The sequence below is a fragment of the Argiope bruennichi genome, chromosome X1 (genome assembly GCF_947563725.1).
Source record: "Argiope bruennichi chromosome X1, qqArgBrue1.1, whole genome shotgun sequence".
Lineage (NCBI taxonomy): Eukaryota > Metazoa > Arthropoda > Arachnida > Araneae > Araneidae > Argiope > Argiope bruennichi.
This window is the reverse complement of record NC_079162.1, coordinates 109,156,656-109,177,053: the sequence shown is the minus strand read 5'-3', so window position 1 is coordinate 109,177,053 and position 20,398 is coordinate 109,156,656. Positions and strand designations below refer to the sequence as shown.

Sequence of the window (20,398 nt, the reverse complement as noted above, 5' to 3'; positions counted from 1 at the left end):
CAGAAGTCGAAAAAGAACGAAATAAATTATCCCTCGTCTTATACAACCTAAGATTTTGATAGGGAAAATATTTCTTCATAGTGCTAATATATTAACAAGATTCTGATGGTTATTTCTGACGCATGTCAATCACAAGTAAGGGAAAAACAGGGATCTTTTAAAAAGAATGTGCTTATCGGACATTTTTCTGCCCCTTCACTCGGAGCGTGAGAATGTGTCGACGTTTAGTCGATTCAGCAATTTTATGAAGCTTCTCTTGAATTAAGTAGAGAAAGTGAAATTGGATCACGAAATAAGAGAATATTTTAGAATGAAGTTATTAAGGGCTAAATTAAGATAAAATCTTGGAAATTAATTAAATTGAAATTTGAGTTGAAATATAATTACATTATATATATATATATGCTTTTTTCTTAGCTGTTTTGAATTGAATTTGGAGCGTAATAGTTTAAATCACTATTTCAACTTCAAAAAGTAGCAAACATATATGGTTATTAGCTCGTTATTCTATTTAGATCTCTGCCATCACATAAAAAAGCTTTTTTTTTTCTTTGCTGATAATTTCTACACTTGGCATTTTTGTTATTAATGAAATTTATTCCCGGTTCTCATTTAATTTACAGCAATTCTAAACATTATAAACTGTACTAACTAATAGTCTGATTAGAAACTATAGGCATTTCAAAATACAAATAGTTTTTTTGCTGATTGATATGAATGTTTGGTGAACAAAATTATGACCTTCTGAGCTGATGTGAAGTCCGATTTCAAGTTGAGTTTAGTTTTTTCAAATTCTACTCGCATGATTCACTTATATTGCGGAGATACAGTTGCCTTTATTTACTAATCAAGCAAGTATTTTTAAACGTTCACGATTCGCTTGTCTATACCAGAAACGCTGTTTATGTACAGAAGAGAAGCAGTTATTTGAGTCTGGGAATTAATCGTGATAACTGAAAATATATAAATATTAAAATGAAGGTCGGGGGTTGTTCATTTTAGTTTTTAAAAAGTTTCACTTTATATTTGAGGAATAAGAGTGAAATATAAATACTTTTTATTGAATTCGTCTAATTTATTCTACAATTTTGCGCCCCCGGGTAAATTGCCCAGAAAACTCGTCCTGCTTGCCCCATCCTAGGTACGCCACCGTGCATGAATTAATTCTGAATAATATTGAAGATATTAATTACCAAGGCTTTCGAATGATTTTATATGTGTTAACAAAGGATTTATTTCAATATTCAGAGTTTCAATATGATAAAGGCAAAAAAGAAATATATTATACATATAAGCCTTTTCATTATTATTCGAATATATATATAAATGTAATGATATTTTAATTCTTATTTCAATTTAATTAATTTCCAAGATTTTATCTTAATTTAGCCCATAGTAGCTTCATTCTAAAATATTTTCTTATTTCGTGATCCAATTCCACTATCGGTTTAATTAATTCCTTTGTAAAAATAATGCGCCATCAAGAACTACGTTTCAAATGAGAGTGATACTTCGGTACCCTTGAACAGGTGTCAAAGGTCATTCCCTCGGCGCGTGGCCGGAAATCCTATGCTATATAAGGCGAGCGATCATTTTTTTTCGGCTCTCTTTGCCTTCTGTTTTTGTGCTGCGTTGTGCGTTTTTGTAAATAATCATGTTTGCCTCCCGAGAGAGAATAAAACGGAATTAAAAATACAACGTCTCGTCTATGTCTTCAAACCTGCATTCTATTTAAGTCAAAATATGTTACATATATATATAATATGCCTTTCTGATGGATTAGGAGATTTTTACACATTGTTTTTTCTAAGTATGATATAAGTATAAATGATTATTTGTATTTTACTAATGAATTAAATCTTCCACACTAACGATCTTTGATTTTTTTATTTGGGCCTTATTTGAAACTATTAATTTTAGAAGTTTAACATAAAGCTTTCAAGCTAATTATATAAAAGTTGTTTTTGGAACATTCTTATGATACATTTTATATTCAGGAGCAGTCTATATAAAATGGCTGTTGTGAAGCAATTTGTGTTGTGTAAATCATATCAATTTCAAAAAGCTATTATTAACATTTTATATTCAGGAGCAGTCTGTATAAAATGGCTGTTGTGAAGCAATTTGTGTTGTGTAAATCATATCAATTTCAAAAAGCTATTATTAAGGTTTAATAGCACTTTCACTCTTTGCACTCCTCGGCATAAAGGATTAGAAAAAAAAAAAAAAATACAGTTCGTGTTTCAAAAAGAAAGGGGAAAAAAAAAAGAAGAGGGAAAGGTGCATTTTTAGTATTTGTTCTGGGAGCCATTTTGTGTAGGTAGGCAATGAATACAAGTAGAAATTTTTCGTTCAGATTTTTTCTTACATAAATTTTCGATGTGAGATTCAGAATAATAATGGAAAGTGATATTTGTAAGTAAAGTGAGAATCGAAAGAAGAAAAAGGTACGGATAAAAGCTCCCTCAGTTTTCCAAACTCGCTCATTCTTCAGCTCGTAACATCCGGAGGAGGAGGAGCACATTTCGGCGGTTTTTCAAATTACAGATGAACTGGGAGCGCCATCTATTGTACATTGGAGAAAACTCGGCGAAGATTCATAAAGAACAGTCAGGCGCTAGGAGTGAGTGGAGGATGGGGTAGCTAAAGAGAGCATTCTCTGCTGATCGGAGAGGCATTTGATTTTTCAGCTCAGAGCTTGTGAACACAAGGGAGAGGGTATATGAAAACGGAGGAATTTTTACAAAACTCGCTAGGAGGAGGCTGGGGATAGGCGCAGTTTAGATCCGCATTGTAGATTTTTTGTGAATACATTATGATGAAACGTTAATAAATCAGTGTCATTCTGAATGATTTTTTTTACAATACCATGTGTAAATGGAACTTTGTATTAAAGCAGAAGCATATTTGTTAATGTAGATAAAGGTTTTTGTTCTTAGTTTATAATTCCGTCGAATCATTTATTTGTGTAATCTGTTGTTCCGTACTGTTTATAAATAAGAAAATTGAGTGTATTATAATGTATCTTAAGTTAGTTCATAGATTTTCTGTATTGAATACTGTAAAATTTTTAAAAATATTTTTATATTTGTTATGTTCATGATTATATTTTTCTGTTATGTATAAAAAAAAATTTCTCATTGACTTTGTTAAAAAAAATCTTTTTTTTTTCAGAATTTCCTGAACTGAAATCAGCGATTACTGCACAGTCTGAAACTGAAGAATCTACTGAGTGTTAAATTTTGACAATTCTTTCATGTATTTTTAATATTTCCTGGTTCAAGGTAAAATGTTGGAATCTATGGTAACAAAATAAATTAAATCTATTCCTCATTTACTAAAAATTATTCATGCTTTGTAATGAATTTCTTTGTATCTTAATGCTTATAAAAATAGTTATTTCTTCTTTCATTTTAAAAAATAGTTATTTTGTCTTTCTTTCCTTTTCTGGCATCCTTTAAATAAAATATTTTGAATCTCTGTGTAATTTTCTTTCTTGAACAAGAATAATGAAATTAATAGAAATTAAACTCTCAGATGTTTCTTGCCTTTTGCCTACTTAGAGATTTTTTCAATATGATAGTTACTAAAATTAAAGAATAAGCAAACATTGCTTTTAGTTTCTTACTTTATTCTTGTTGAATTGGCCACAGGGAGACATTCTAAATATCTTTTGTTATGGAACCTATTAAATTTTCTATATATGCCACTGACTTCCTACTTAATTTTTTAATGTGGTGCACACTTTTTTTCATCAAAGCATTCTCTTCATGTTTGCCTTGGTTTCTCTAAATACTAGCTGTATTGAGTATTAGTCAAATATGTTATGCATGTTATAATATATATAATTGATAGATTTTTGTATATTGAATTTTTAAACTTTATAAAAAAATTCCGCATGTTGTTATTTTGTTAATTGATTTTTCTATTAAGTGAATGATAATCCATTACTCAACACTGATTTTAATGTCATTGATACTGCAGGTTATTTTGTAATGTTGATTCTTTATCTGGCATTGTTTTTTCAAAATCAGCTCTAAATTTCATGATAAAGTGAAAATTGAATTTCTATACTTATATAGCATTAAAGTCACATTGAAACTATATGAAATGGAAAACTGTTACAAAATTAGTACAATAAAAAAGTAATCAGAATAATAATAAAATAATGTAAATATAAAAGTAAAATAATGTAAATATAAAAGTAAAATAATGTTATCACAACTAAAGCTATTCATAAAAGTCTTCTTTTAAAAGCAAATTCATTTCACTTTTGTACAGTGATCTCCATTTTCCATATATTTCCAGAATCGGGGGAAGCAACAGTACTTTGTATACCTGCATCGTTGTCCGAGTATGAAGGTTCGTGATATTGGCAAGTTTATTTTATATTAATTTTCATTATTACATATAAAGTTCTGTTTATTTTCATCTGACAAAGGAATTTTGTTATCATTATTATGATGTGAAAAATGGTATGTTAATCCTTCCAGAATCTGTTGGGTAGCACTTAAAGCTTTTAATTGCAGTAGGTCTATCAAGCACACATGGGCAAAGGTGAAGATTATATTCAGAACACCCATATATGCATATTTCAGACCAGATTCAAAACAAATAATTGAAAATATTAATAACATAATGAATTAACCAAGTTTAATATGATGTTATAATTCTGAAACTAGATTACGTAACATGCAATTAGGTACATTCTAACTGTGTGGTATATGCTGTGTTGCTGTATCCTAATCAGGATATTTCTTTCTTACACTCTAATAAATAAAGCCTTTCACACTGAACCAACAAAGATATTATTCATCTAGCTGATCAACAAGATTTTTCCACAACATTGGCACACCAAATAGCAAACATTCAGAAATAGTTTGCAAAAAAAAATATGAAAATTAAAATAAGAACATTCTTTAAAGCTGTAGATACCATTGAAATGTAATGCACATTATTTCAATAAATGTTTATTTCATAAAGAAGCATTAATTCTAGGATCAACAGATTGAAGATAGCTTAAAGTTGAACCTTTCTTGACAACTGAAAATGTTGTTTTTGTTTTTATGCATCATTAAGAAAAATTTCTATTCTTTCTTCCAGACTACAGACATCGAAGCCTTCCACATTATTGAGACTGAAAAATCTATCAATAGTAAGTTTTTTTAAAAAAATTATTTGAAGTTATATTTACTTTAAACTAAATTACTGGAATCTTTAGTAGCATAATAATAATAACAATTCCAGTGCCTGTTTTCACTTCTTTTTTCAATTCACAAATTCCTGCAAAAAGCAAACAAAAAAAAAAAGTTTCTGTAATTTTTCCATATTCATTTTTAGATGTACAGTTTTTTTTTTTTTTTTTTTTTTTTTTAGTATCTAAATGGTTACATTACTATACAGTTCTAATATTCTAAATGTTTTCCTTGTGCTCTAATTACTTCATTATTTGTTGAATTAGAGATATGAAATTATCAGAAAATAAAGATTTTCAGTTTCTCTCACCTGTTTTAGGTTTGAAATGTTAGTCCCTTGAGATTCAAATTCATAAAAACCTTTTCTTGTGAATTGTATTCATTGATTTTAATTCATACAGGTTGAAGTGATGAAATGTATAAATGCAAAGCTATTTATTCTCTTTAGATTAAATTTTCTAATGACACTAATACATACATATATTTAATCAAACTAGAATGAGTGGAACTAAATCTCAAATCTATTTACATAACATCATGAAATATAACTTTATTCAGTAAATGTCCAGTCACTTATAGAAGCCTTTCCATATTATAAATAATCAAAATTCAGTTTTAAACTGTTTGATTATATCATTTTGCCAAGCTTTGAAATCCTTCTCAGTATTAGACATTAATAAGAAACTTTTATATACATTTGTATTTTATCAGCAAGGCTTTGAATCTATAATATGCTTTTCTCTAATCTTTGAGCCTATAGATTTTTTTAAATTATATCACACAATTTAAAATATCTATTTTAATACTGGATTGGATATTGCACGAATTACCACTTTTGCCTTCTTCTGAAACAACGCACTTTTATAGCATTGTATACCGAATTCAGTAAATGTAAATTTGTAAAAATTCAGGAAATGGTACATAATCAGCATTACTTACATATCATCAGCATTCTGTATCATTACACAGGAGCAGAGCTCTTTACTGTCCGGTAAGCAGAGCCACAACCACTGATAGACAAAGCTAGAATACCTACATTACAAATATTTATGATGCAGCACCAAGTGGTGGCATGAGTGAGTGTGAATTTGGGGACCAAGGGAAAAAATTTTCTTTTGTCAGGTTTACTGATAAGAAATGAACTCTTCTCTTCTCATGGCATCTTTTTAACCAATGGTCAGTCTTGTGCTTGTGGAGATAAAGGAAAGCAGGTTTTGTTGTTTGGAAGAAAATTTATTCAAGTTTTGTAGAAATATGGCATGCAAATGCTTTAATCTGCTGTGTTCCAAATTGTAACAGAAATAGGAATGGCCTAAAAGTCTGGGTTTTTTTTTGGCTTTTCTCAAGATGAATCACTTGAAATGAAATGGTTAAATGTCATATATTGTAAAGGATTTAATCCGTTGAAAGTTAAACAGAATACATTCATTTAATTGTTTTAAAGTAGTGTCAAATGTTTCCAAGAGGAAAAATCATTTATTTTTACTTTAAAATTTTAATTACTCAATACTATTCTTTAATCATGTTATATTATAAGAAGAATTGTTTCGGAAAATGCTGTAATGTAAGCAGAATTATGTACAATAATAATTCTAATATTTGCCATAATTATGTTTGCAAGTTTTGTTTATATAGTCTTTCTGTAATTACATTTATGCAAAATTTTTGTTACATAACACAGCTCTATATCCTTACATAATCCACAAGGATTTCCTCAATATCAAATGATGCTGTAATAATTTATTTTTTTAGAAATCCGACTATATTCACTCACAAGTTCCTGTATTTAGACAAGTTGGGCATATTGTGAATATCATTTAATGAAATGTAAATATCAGGTAGTTAAATAAAAATGGAATCTAATGAAAATGTTTAAAATAAACATAATTCACAGTGCATTGTATTCCTTATAGTGTGGGATATAAAATGAGTTTTCAAACATAAATATTATGACCAATCAGAATAGTAATGTATGTATTGCTGTACTTCCAGCAGAGATTTTAAATTAAATTAATTTATTTAAAATCTTTTCACTTGCCAAGAAATTTATTTGCATTTGTAACATTTTGCTCCATTAATCACTGTATCCGTTTTAAATATATATTTTATAATGGAAAAAAAATTCCATAAAAGTATTTCATTTAAAAATCTAAATTAGGTTTAATATTAAACTTAACTTAAACTTAATTTAAAAATAAATTAAGTTTTTCTTAGATTTTAAATGTATTAGTTGAGACTCAAAATCATTTTTTAACTTCTAAATAAATTTGTATTTAATATATATAAGCTTAGTTTTACTGTTCTCATTATTATTTTTTAAAACAATGAATTATTGCTTAGTTGTTGCATACAATTCAGGAATTTTCGAATCTATTTTATTATGTTCACTTTGAATTCATGAATACCAGACAACAGAGTTTTAATTAAAACTATAAATATAGCTTCCACTGAATTTTAAGCAATATGTTTCTGTTTATGGGATTTCTTAGATCAGTGATTCTCAACCACTGTACTGTGGCACTTTTATGTGCCACCAAATTCTTAAAGTGTGCCACAAAATTTTAGAAATATGTATAGTAAAAATTATAATGCTTTTTTTTACTATGAGTAAAGTTTGTTTAAATTAAAGAAAATTACACTATAAAAGAAAACTGTCGTTTTTACAACAGTTAAAAACTGTTTTCTAGAAAAACAGTTTTTAACTGTTCTTATGTTTGATAATTGTGACCTTCCAGAAAGTGAAATATTTGCCCCACCTGAAGAAATTTCAAGTGTTCTCAGTATCCCCATGACCACTCCTCAATAAAATATTGCATATTATTATGTTGTTGTGAGTTACCTAATTTTACAACAGGCAAACATATTTTTGATGTAATTAGTTCATATTTAGAAGAAATTAAAAGTGTTAAATTCATATATTGGCATTTGCACAGATGTTGCCCGAGCTATGACTGGGCATCTAAAAGGATTTGTAGCACATCTTAAAGAACTGAATGAAGATATATTAGCTACCTATTGTTTTTTGCATCGAGAAGCTCTTGTTACAAAATATTTGCTATCAGAATTGAAAATAGTTTTGGAACAATGTGTTAAAATGGTTAATTATATAAAATCAGGAGCATTAAAAAGTCACTTATTTAGTAATTTATATCAAGCTATGGAAGCCAAGTACGAATCCTTGTTACTGCATACGGAAGTAAGATGGTTGAACAGAGGAAAAGTTTTATCTCATGTGTTGGAATTAAGATGAAATAAAAATGTTTTTTGAACAAAATAAAAATTATGATTTTGTTCATTTGTTGAAAGATGAAATATTGTGTGCTAAACTAGCTTACTTATCAGACATTTCTGTTTTTTTAATAAAATAAATTCAAGTATGCAAGGGCCGAAAGAAAATATATTAAACTCGACAGATAAACTGGTGGAATTCCAAAAACAAAGGGCTTTATATAAGAATAAAGCTTAGGAAGGCAATTTGGAAAAGTTTGAGTCAGTCCCAAAAGAGTTTATAAAACTATTCATAAAATTGTTATTGACCATTTGACAACATTAGAGGAGAGAATTATTCATTATTTCCCAAATTTAAATATAAAAAAATTTGATTGGGTTCATAATTTATTTGTGATAACAAATAGTTATCGTCCTTATAGAAAAATATAAGGACAAGAAGAAATCACTGTTCGTTTTATCCTTTTATATTGTAAAAAAAAGTAAAATAAAAATATAAAGGGCAAAAATTTTATTTGTTAGATATATATATTACATGAATAAAATAAGCATAAAGTTGAATTTAAAAGCTCAAATAAGTTTAGTTCAAAATACTTTCTAATCAATACAATTTACCTGAATAATTTAGCACCCATGGCCTCAAGAAATTCACCACTTTTCTAGATTGCCTCCCATTTGTCTTCATGCCCCATAGAATCCAAAGACATAATTTATTCTTTAAGGTTTAATTTTGTTTTTAATATGAGATAAATTTATCTTACTAATCTGGTTTTAAATACAAAAGTTAATGAATAACAACCAATGAAAGATGATTAATGTCTCTTGACAAATCCTTTTCAGTCTTATCATAAGCAGACAAACACATCTGTGTAATCGTTATTTATGAACATTAGATTTATTTCTTTGAGTATTCAGTATGAGAAAATTTTTGTTTTCTTACCTTTCAGATTTCACTGGTTGTAGAACAAAGTTTTCTGCTTTGAGATTGAAAAATCTACCTGTGGTAAGCTTTTTGGAAACTATTTTCTGGTTTATACTAAAATTTTGCAAAACTAGCAAATAAATAAATAAAAATTTAAAAAAATAAAATTAGCAGAATAAATTAATTTAATTACTTGTTTACTCACATTTATTCATTTTTATTACGGTGATTTCCTTTTTACTGTAATGTTACCAAAAATAAAATATGATTATTTTTCTTTTCACTTATTATTGTTTTAAAAAATATTCAAAACTAAATGTTATGAATTACTTTGGTATTTTTTTTTGGGGGGGGGGGATTGGCGGCGGAGAGAAAAGGAATAATAATATTTAAATTAGATATTTGTTTTTTTACACATGCTACCATTTGTAATAATATAGCATTTAATAATCTTCTCCCGATGCTTTAATTCTGTCATTGTGCATTGAATTATGAACTAAATAAATGTACTGCTTCAAAAGATATTTTTTCTTTCACATTTCTGGACATAGTATTATTTTCGGTAAAATTAAACCGCTTGTAGTGTTAAATTTGGTAGTTTGCATTATATGCACCTTGAGTCTATGTTCTTTGAAAGCTTATAAATTGTATATTACTCATTACTGGGCATATATTTCTTGATTGAAACATTTTTGAAAGTAATTAAATTTCTACTTTTCAATTTTTAGAACAATTTTATTCAAAAATCTTTAAGCAGGGTCCATTATCACATTCAGTCTGAGAAATAATAATAGATTAATAATCATTAACATTAGTTTTAAGCTTGAGAACGAATCATATTATAAAGTGCTAACCAAGTGAATTTACTGCATTAGAAAATATTATAACCACAGCACATGTCTGAATATAGAATTCTTTTTTGATAAATAATAAATATTTCTAACTATCTTTCCAGTATGTATTGGAATTTACTGTGAAAATATTCAAAATAGAAAAATATTCAATTTAAAATTTTATGTCTAACATTTTTTAGAAGTGCTTTTTTATTTATTAAGAATGCTAAATGCTTTCTTGTTATATTAAAAGTAAACTTTATTCGTAGACATACAAATATAAGAATAAAACATTCTATCTGAAGTCTTCACAATAATAGAGCAATGTTTGTGTACTTTTCTCTTGTTAGGATGTAAAATCTTTTCTGCAGATCATGAATTTTTTATCTTGCAATGCAAAGAAATTTTGTTTCGTAGTTATTAAAATGAATTTTAAAGTTTTGAGGTGATGTTGAATATTACACGTGATTGTTTTCCTTCTTTTTTCATGACATATTTTCAATAAATATATATAATGTAATGTTTAGTTTTCTCTTGAATCATTCTTAGAAGTATATTGTATTAAATATGTTTCACCTTTATTTTCTAATAACTGTTTAAATATTGTTCTTCATTCCTTCATATTTTATGTACTGCAAATGAATTATTTCAGTTGCACTCACTTCAGATGAAATTAATGAATATTATTCTAAGATATGTAAAAACAGTTATCTTCAGAAATTTCTGATAGTTCTTGTTTGTTCTTATTTAACTTGTACGTAATGTTTTTTTATTCAGTTTAATAATAATAGTATCTACTAAGTCTATTTTTATGAGGGGCAAAATCGAATATTGTCCCTTTTATGATGCTCAAAAAGTTCTGGTATTTATTTTGAGAATGCAAACTGAAATATTTTATTTTGTGTTTCTTTCAAAATAAATAAACCTTGTGAAATAATCCATATAAAGATGTTAACCAGGATCACATGCCTTCTTTTGCTACTTCATGCTGTGAGTTAATGTCAGATTTCATTTTAGAAGTTCAGTATTGTTTCAACTTTGCAAATTCGTCATCTGAGGAAAAATCACATCAGGATAGATAAGAAAAGTAAATGGAATTTAGAAATTACTAGATTGATTTGTAGGTAATTAGATACTAAGGGGCATGTGAAGTGGAATCTTATCATAATGCTGCACCTATGACTTTGTTGCTTCTTCTAACAGAAATTTTGACTGACTGGGATTCCAAAGTGTATGTGCATATTAAAGGGGCAAGTATATGTGTATATTTTAAGACATCTCCCACTGTCTCTTTGGGAGATGCCTCAATGATAATTAGAAAGGAATTTAAAAGTTCCTCAATTTTTTGTATGTTCTAGTATTACTTTCATTCTACTTTCTCTTTTTATTATCAAATTTATAATACTCATTACTAATTATTGGGATTTATATTACATTGTTAAAAGTCTTATAAACCTGAAAAACTGTATGCACATCTAATACTCAAGTGCATGATTAACTCCCTTTGATTTTATCGCTTGGAGTTTTATACTACTATGCATGGAAGTTTATTAAACCCATTTATTTAATAGCTGTTGAGGTGACTCTTGATATTTCTCATTATAATTTTACCCTTAGATATTCATGGAACTAACTACATTAAAAAATGTTTCGATTTCAGATTGTGACATTGGATTTGACTTGAGAAATTTCTTGCATATTTTTAATATTGAACAGGAGTGAGTAATTAATTAAATTTTATCTCGTATGTTAAATATAATAGTTCATATTATTAAATACACTTACTCAGCATTCTTTTAAAGCCCACATACTGTATATAACTTATTATTGGGAGAATATTTTTTGGAATGCTATTTGTATGATATTATGATTTTGTGTAAGTTTTCATTAAGTATAGATGGGAAGAAAATTAAAATAGAGATTTTCAGGTTTCAATTTGTTGAGACTAATGTATTTCTAAATTTCATAACATTTACACATATTGAAATAATTTTGAGAATAAAAATTAATTTTTTGCTGTTGGTAAGCCAGAGGTGTAATTATTACTACGAAATATGTATCTGTATGTAATGTCTGATTACATTGTTAAGAAGGAATTTTTAACAGTTATTTTTTTCTTGCAAACATAAAGTTTTCATTTCTCAACTATGTAATCAGTGAATGTCCAAATTTTTTTCGATGCTTTTTTTATGTGATAAATACTGTCACAGACTGATGTGCTTTTATAGAATGTACTGTTTATTTGGCTTGTTTATATCGAATGCTTGAGACAATAGTACATTTTCTATAATCTTCTTGTCATTATTAATATTTGACAAGTATTTTTGTTAACTCTGATTCTCTTTCATGGAGGTTTTCACTATGTAGCATTAAATATTTAGATTAGTTTCTTGATCTTTAGTAATGTCATATTTTAACCCATTCATATTTAGCTCAAATTCTTGGATCATGTTTTGCAGATAATTTTGACATTTTAATTTGAGTAGAAATGTTGTTATTGAATATTTATTGTCTTTCTTAAAATTAGCTCAGCACTGAGAAAATTGAGTTGAACACTAGTTGAGGAAATTGAATTCATAATTCTCAGCTTTGTTTTAGTATTTTTCTAGGTAAAAAACTCTTGTTTGATTGAATTTTTTAAAATGTTTACATTCTGGAGGTTTTGCAGAATTCTTCTTTTTCAGTATTAATCATGTTTACTTTTTTCAATCAATCAAAATTGGTGGACTAAATATGTAATGGCTGATTATATTGTTGTACAAAGAATTTTTAACAGTTATTTTTTTCCTTGTGAGCATGACATTTTTTTTTTTTTTTTTTTTTTTTTTGCTACATCTCTGATCATTATTGTAATATAATTTTGATAAATTAAGGATCAAATAGAGTAGAAAAATAAATGTATTTTTAAAATTTTATTATGTTTATGAAAGTCAAGACATTTTTACCACAAGAATAATTATTAATTTAACAATGAAAATACTTTCATTTAATTGTTCAAAATGCAAGACAAAGTCAACTATAGAGCATCTTTAATTTTTTTTATCCTATAGTTGGTGTATAAAAATTATCTTAACTTAAATAGTTATTTGCAAGGTGTGTATTTAAATTACATTTATAATTTGACTGTATTTATTGTTTCATGCTTCTGCCATTTTCTGATTTTTAGCATTTCAAAATTCAATAGAAAAATAAACTGTTAAGGTTAATTTCCCTTCATAAATGGGTCTGTTCTAACAAAAAAATATCTACAGTTCTTTGCTTATAAATATTGTCATTGCACTATTCTTTTTGTAATAGAGTAAATACTTTTTGAAGGTATTTCCATTTTGTGTTACTTTTTCTTTTCTATTAATATGATAGTAATAAATTTAATTACACCTTTTTTAATATAAAGAAAGAAAAATTATTCCATATGAATGAAAAACAATTTGTTTAATTTAATGTAATCCCTTTATTTTTAACATGTTCAATAAATCTGTTCTTAACTCTTGAATTTTGTAATGCAATATGTTAATGTTATGATGTTGAAAAGGACATCCTATATCGAGGTTTAACTATGCATCGTTCCCACATTTCTTGCTAGAAATCATTATTATTAAAGACGTGTAACAGCAAAAACTTATATATTAATTTTTTGGAATTATAACCTGTAAAAAAAATTAAATTTTAACTTCTTACACATTAAATGAGTTCTTACACTCATTTAGTTTGTGTAATTATGCATCTTATTACTTTTTGGAATGCAAAGGGTTAATTCTGACAACTATTAGCTGATCAAAATTGTAGTTACACTTTAGAAAATTAGTGATGTACTTGTGAAACCATATATCTAGGTTTTGTCCATATCTTTAATTTGTAATGCTGTTTGTGAAACATTTTAAATAACTGGGATCGTTTCTAAATTCAAGATCAAATATTTAGTTGAATGTTAGTTAACTTCCATTGAAATTATTTGTTTTGATAATAATAAGCAAGTGCATGTCATTTTAATGGATCAGAATTTAGACTATATAGCTTTAGATAATTTGTCATTCTTTTATTTCCCTGTTTTAGTCTAGATTTTAATTTAAAGAATAAAGACCAAATTAATAAAAGAAATGTTGAAACAAATTTCAGCCGATCAAAATATATCATTAGTCAAGGTTTTGTTAAAAGTCTTCTTTTATCGATGTCATTTTGCTTTTGTCTACTGTTCTCCATTTTCTGCAGATATTTAGAAATAAGGACACCTCATATGCCTGCATTGTTGTCCCAGTTCAAATGATAGATCAAAAAACCAAATTGGATAAACCAAAACTAGTAATATTCAGAACTGTTTCAACATTTTTATAATTCTTCTTTAGCTTCATAAAATGAGAGTTTGATAGTATAGAATGGTAATAACAATTGTGGGACATTCAGACTAGCTGAATTAAAAGTTTGAGGTGCAGTAACATACATTTCAAACTTCTTGTCAAAATGTGTGTATAAAATCTCAATCATTAGAATCATAGTTTATTCCCATGTGAAAAACATATTGAAATATATTATTGCAACATGGAACTAACATTATTGTTTTAACTAACTCATGGCAGAATCTTTTTCTTCATTATTTTGAAAGCTGCTATTTTAGCCTCAAACTTTAGAAGATTTTTCTTTTCTTTTTTTCTCACTTTTAATAGAGATACTAAAAATTCTGAACTTCTTTGATAGTCCAAATACTGTTATGAAATTATTGAATTCCCTTTCTGAAAATTGCTGTGATCTTGACAAACTTATTTTATATTTAATACCATCATTATATATAGAATTCCATTTATCTTCGCCTGATAAATGAATATTGTTACTATTATTATATTGTAATGAAAATGTTTTTATTAATCATTCCTGTGTCTGTTCGATTGCATTTAAATTTTTTATATCCAGCAAGTTTAGCTATTGTTAGGAATGCAGATCACTTATACACATAAGTTTAATAAATAGCCAATAAGAAAATACTAAAAGAACCAATTAACCACATTTAATGTAATGTTATAATTCTGAAATTAGATGACGAATTGTTTAATTAAATAATATTCTGACTATGTAGTTCATGCTATATTGCCGTTTCTTGATCAGGATGTTTCTGCTTGTTTACATTGTAATGAATACAGCCTCCACATTGACTTGACAAAAAATATTATTCATCCATATTATTAACAATATCTTTCCACAACACTGACACACAAAATTACAAACTTTAATAAATAATATACAAAGAAATATAAAAAAAATCGGCAACTTTCTTAGGGCTGTATATACCATTGAAGTATTAAGAACGTGCTTTATTTCAAAAATAGATTATTTGGTAAAAGTAGCATCAGTTTTATGATCAGTAGTATCTGAAAGATATCTTAAAATTAAATCTTTCTTTGCAGCTGAAAATGTTGCTTTTGTTGTTAAGCAGCACTAAGAAAAATTTCTTTCTTTTCCTCCAGATGTAATTGGACAGGCATCGAAGTCTTCTGCTTTATCTAAGACTGAAAAATCTATCAATGGTAAGTTTTTAATAAATTATTTAAAGAGTTACTAGTTTAAGCTAAATTTCTGAAATCTGTAGAAGCAAAAATAATAATTTCACTGTTTGTTTTACTTCTTTCAATTCACAGAGTCCTATAAAATCATAATAATAAAGAAAGATTATGTATATTTTCCCTTCCATTTTAGATGTATTGTAACCAATTAGATGCATAAAACACATTACTATATTGTAACAATATAGTTTCCTTTAATTGCGTCATTATGTGTTGAATAAGAGGTATGAATTTGTCGAAATATGAAGTGCTGCTGCTTTTCTTTCCGCTTTTAGATTCTTTTTATCTTTCTGTTTGAACATGGAGACCTTAAGATTTGAATTCAATTCTCTCTCTCCCCCCCCCCGCGCTTTTTTTTCATAAGTATGATGACTGATTTTAATTTGTTATTTATTCTTGTTGAAGTGATGACAGAGAACTATTCCAGTTCTCCTTTTATAATTAAAACTTGAATTTTCTTAATGTTTTATATATACCGCTAAGTTTTCCACATAATTTTGAATACATTCCTTTTGTATTCATCAAAAATTTTTCTCTTCTTATTTGATCTTGATTGTTCAGCTAATGTTCATATACAGAATCAGTAATATATTTTACTCATATTACATTTAGTGTCTCACCTTTGTTTTATTGTTTTTGTATGTTGAGTAGGATAAACGTTTTTACTATTTCCCTATTGTCTTAAATACTTTAAATTTTCTTTAAATTCTGTGAAAATTGATTTTTTTCAACAAAAATAATTTTGAAATTTTTAATTTTTTATAACTTGTCACACAACATTTTGTAGAATTTCAGCATAATGTCAATGTGTGAGATTGATCTGACTGGTTAATTTTATAGGTGATAAGACGTAAATGAACAGTGAGGCATATTTATAAATACAAAACTATTTAGTTCCTCTAGATTAAATTTTACTGATGACATTAATGCATGCATATGTTAAATCTAACCAGAATAGGTTAAGTTAAATCTTAAATCTCTAGCACTATAGGAAAATTTACATGGCATTATAAATTATAACTATTCAGTAAACATCCAATCATTCATAGAATTCATTTCCATGTTAAAAATTCATCAAAATTTAATTTTTACCTGGCTGATTATATCATTTTGCTAAGTACTTTGAAATCAGGCGTAGTCTTAAGCATTAATAAAAACTTATAGACATTGTATTTATCTTCTCAGTAGGGCCTTGAATTTATAATAAGCTTTTTCACTAATGTTGTGGTTATATATTTATTAAAATATATCACACAATTTAACATGCTTGTTTAATGCTGCATCTGGTATTGCACTAAATACCACTTTTGCAGTATCCTGTAACAACAGATTTAACACTCATTCACAACTCTGTATACCATATAAATTATAATCAGATTATTTGTGATTTTCAAATTTTTATAGATTACATGCTAATTTATAATGCTGTTAACACTTCAAAACCGCTATATTATAGAGTGATCTCTACCATTCTATTGTCCTGAAATTATGCTTAAAGTATTTATAACACACATGTAAGACTTAAAAAAAAAAAAAAAAAAAAAAAAAAGGAAAGTAGCTTTGTTGCAAAGGACTTAATTCTGGTTCTCATTAGGTAATGGTGATAAACTTACACATATTTTCCTTTATTCAGCGAGGCGTGGTTACATTCCTATACCTGCATTTTGAAATCCATTTAGGAGCATTGCTAGATTTATTTACTGCTTGACAAGGCACTGTTCCATGTCATCGCCTTCTCATTTGACATTCTGGATTATCAACCAGAAGCAGAGTAACTCTCAGTAAGCAGGGTCTGAGCACAAAGTATCAGTCTCACATATAAACTGTCATCAGTGCAAGTTTTGACATGATCTAAATTCCCCCCCCCCCTGAATTGCAGTTTAGTTTTAAATACATGAACAGATTTATTATTACTGGTTGAGGTGCATGAATCGGTTATAATAATCCTTACACCAATCTGCAATGATTTCTTGACAATCAAGTCATTTTTTGCCAATTTCAAAGTATACTGTGATATTTTTCTATTAGAAACCCAAAAATATTAACTCACAAGATCCTGAAAGCAATGCATTTGCTTTTTGATTGCCTCTCATTTAACCACTTACTCTAACTAGACTGCCTTCCTTGCCCAACTGGAATTCGATGACAGTTATGATACTGTTTTAAGTATCAAATAAATTAATCTTACAAGTCTGGTTTTAAATATATTACTTAATGTATCAGTAACAAAGACTATAGAGTGTATTCATTAAAAAATTGTGATATAAAGTTTACTGCAAATCCATTATTCACCCTGCAGTTATTTATAATAAAAGATAAACCTGCACTGATAGTTTTGTATGATATTTGTCTAATCAGTGTTCTTCTATCTGTCAAGACACAATCTACTTTGAAAGGTTATGTAATTAAGGGTATGCATGTAGGTAAATTTTTTAGTCTTTTTATAATCACAAATACATCTGTATAATTGTTATTTATTCACTATTTTTTGTTTTATTTAAATTATTTTCTTCAAACATCACAAAAAATTCTTTTGGATCTTTAATTCTTTTGAGCATAATTAGGGTATTTGATATATTCCTTCTGTATTTATTCTAAATTTGTTTCTTGCTTGTTGTTTTATCATTGTATTATTCTTCAACAGATATTTCTTTTTAGTACAGATTGATTCATCAACATGGGACTTAGAATTAATTGCTGAATTATAAGTATGCATTTGTGTTGGAGCAAATAAACTCTTCTGTGAATTCTGATGCATATTATGGATATTTACTTATAAATGGATGTAAAAATATTTTAATTAAGTTCTATATTGTATTCAGTTGTAGAAATTTGCTGACTATATTTCACTTGTTTATGCTCTCCTGCATATCTCATGTTATTTTATTTTTAAGTAACAAGATTCCCAGTGAGTGGTCCTGTTTAAGTGATTGTCTAAAAGTTTTTGGCTATCTCTTAAGCTACGAACTTTTAGAGTGTTCATTTAATAGATTTTCAACATCAAATATGATGCGACTGAAAGAAACATTTCAACACCTATTTCAGAAAGCAAAATATTGGGTAAGTATTATTTCAAAACTGTGTTTTTATGAAAATTGATGTCAAGTTTCCTGAACGTAATAATTTCTTTCCGAAAGATTGCAGAAACATCAATGGATGAAAAGCATAATATTTTCATGAATAATGTAAGATAAAAATCACATGTAAAAATTTCTGTGATGACAATGCATATTTTATTATTTTTACATTGTTATTTATGAAGTAAGAGTTGTTAATAAGATATTGTTTAATATTATGTAATCATTTATTGTATCACATAGTAAAGGAATAAAACCCTCTGTAGTTTTTTTATGTCTAATTTGTCTTTGCTCATGCATTATTGAATTTTTTAAGAAAATTCATACAGCATTAAAATGGCATACTGAAATCATTAATTTGTGATTGAAGATTTTTATACCAATTATTACTTCATAAAAACTAACTAATTTAAATTAAATTTGTGGAATTTAAAGGAAAAGCACTATTGCTATGTCATTCTTATTTGTGTATTAAGTATTCATTTTTATGATGGAATTAGTATGGATAAATAAATAATAATATAATATTAGTATGCATAAATAAATAAAATAATAATTTTAATAAACAATCTTTATTAAAAATAGTGGATGGAAATTTAATTTCTTGCATTATTTTAAAATAAAAGTTTTTGATTTTGCTAAAATTTAATTTATTTCATAAGAATTTAGTAATATTGTTTTCGAAATCATCTTCTAAAATAATTCAAAAAGCCTCTTCAATATAGCTTCTACAATTTCAGGTTTGAAATGAATAATCTACCAAGTGATTTATGCTGTGGCACAATACATTGATTGCATTATCTTGTTTCCAAATAATTTTTTTAATTTATATTTCAATAAAAATAGCTTTAATCTCCTAAGTTTTTTGGTATTGCATTCATTATTATTTATATGTTTAAAAGTTATAAATAATTTTGAGTAAAATTCGAATTTTGGCAAAATGTTTTTGAGTCATTATTTACTCATCTGGAAATATCTACTTTTTTACAAATATATTGTGCATTGCAGTTTGCTTATTTACTTTTAATATGAACTAAATGCTCTTAATAGATGTTTTATTACATTTGTGAATGAGGTCATGTAGAGCAGTATCATAATAATAAGAAGATTCATAGTCCTTTCTTTCAAATTCTTTATAATCTAAGAATATCCTTTTGAAATCCACTAAATGAGTATTTAAAATTTGATTTCTTTTGGTTTATTAGGGAAACATACATGGTTTTGATGTATAGGATGTTTCTAAAATTGTAGAAGTTTTAAAAATATAGCAGACATTAAAGATATTTTTAAAACAGAACTTAAAGGCACCATAGAATATTAACATCAACATTGGTTTCTTTGTTTGTGAATCAAGTAAAAGAAATAAATGCTGTAGATGAAATGTATGACACTGATTTGCTGAAATAGAAATTCACATTAAGCACTGTGACCCAGTTCCATGAATGCGAAGATTAAATCTCTTCAGACAGTAAGCCCTTTGAACACTTTCAGTACATCAAATGTTTGTTGATGATTCCATGTCATACTTGTGAACTTCCTATCACGCTACATAGATTTGCAAACTTTTTATGTAACTGATTTGATTTTCTCT

At 27.1% G+C, this 20,398-nt stretch overlaps 1 protein-coding gene across 3 annotated transcripts; it reads left to right on the top strand.

The window, feature by feature from the left end:
* The first annotated feature begins 3,538 nt into the window (after positions 1-3,538).
* Positions 3,539-18,991, top strand: LOC129958322 (uncharacterized). 3 transcript variants are annotated; one of them, XM_056070720.1, is made up of 7 exons: positions 3,539-4,362; positions 5,104-5,155; positions 9,371-9,426; positions 11,196-11,265; positions 11,839-11,896; positions 15,635-15,694; positions 18,625-18,991. In XM_056070720.1, the coding sequence occupies exons 1-6, from the start codon at positions 4,357-4,359 to the stop codon at positions 15,672-15,674; spliced, it is 282 nt and encodes a 93-aa protein (XP_055926695.1). In that variant the 5' UTR covers positions 3,539-4,356; the 3' UTR covers positions 15,675-15,694; positions 18,625-18,991. The 3 variants fall into 3 exon arrangements, with proteins under 3 accessions (XP_055926695.1, XP_055926696.1, XP_055926697.1); XM_056070721.1 differs by having other exon boundaries at positions 18,375-18,991; XM_056070722.1 differs by lacking the exon at positions 18,625-18,991 and adding an exon at positions 18,389-18,412.
* The last annotated feature ends 1,407 nt before the right edge of the window (positions 18,992-20,398 follow it).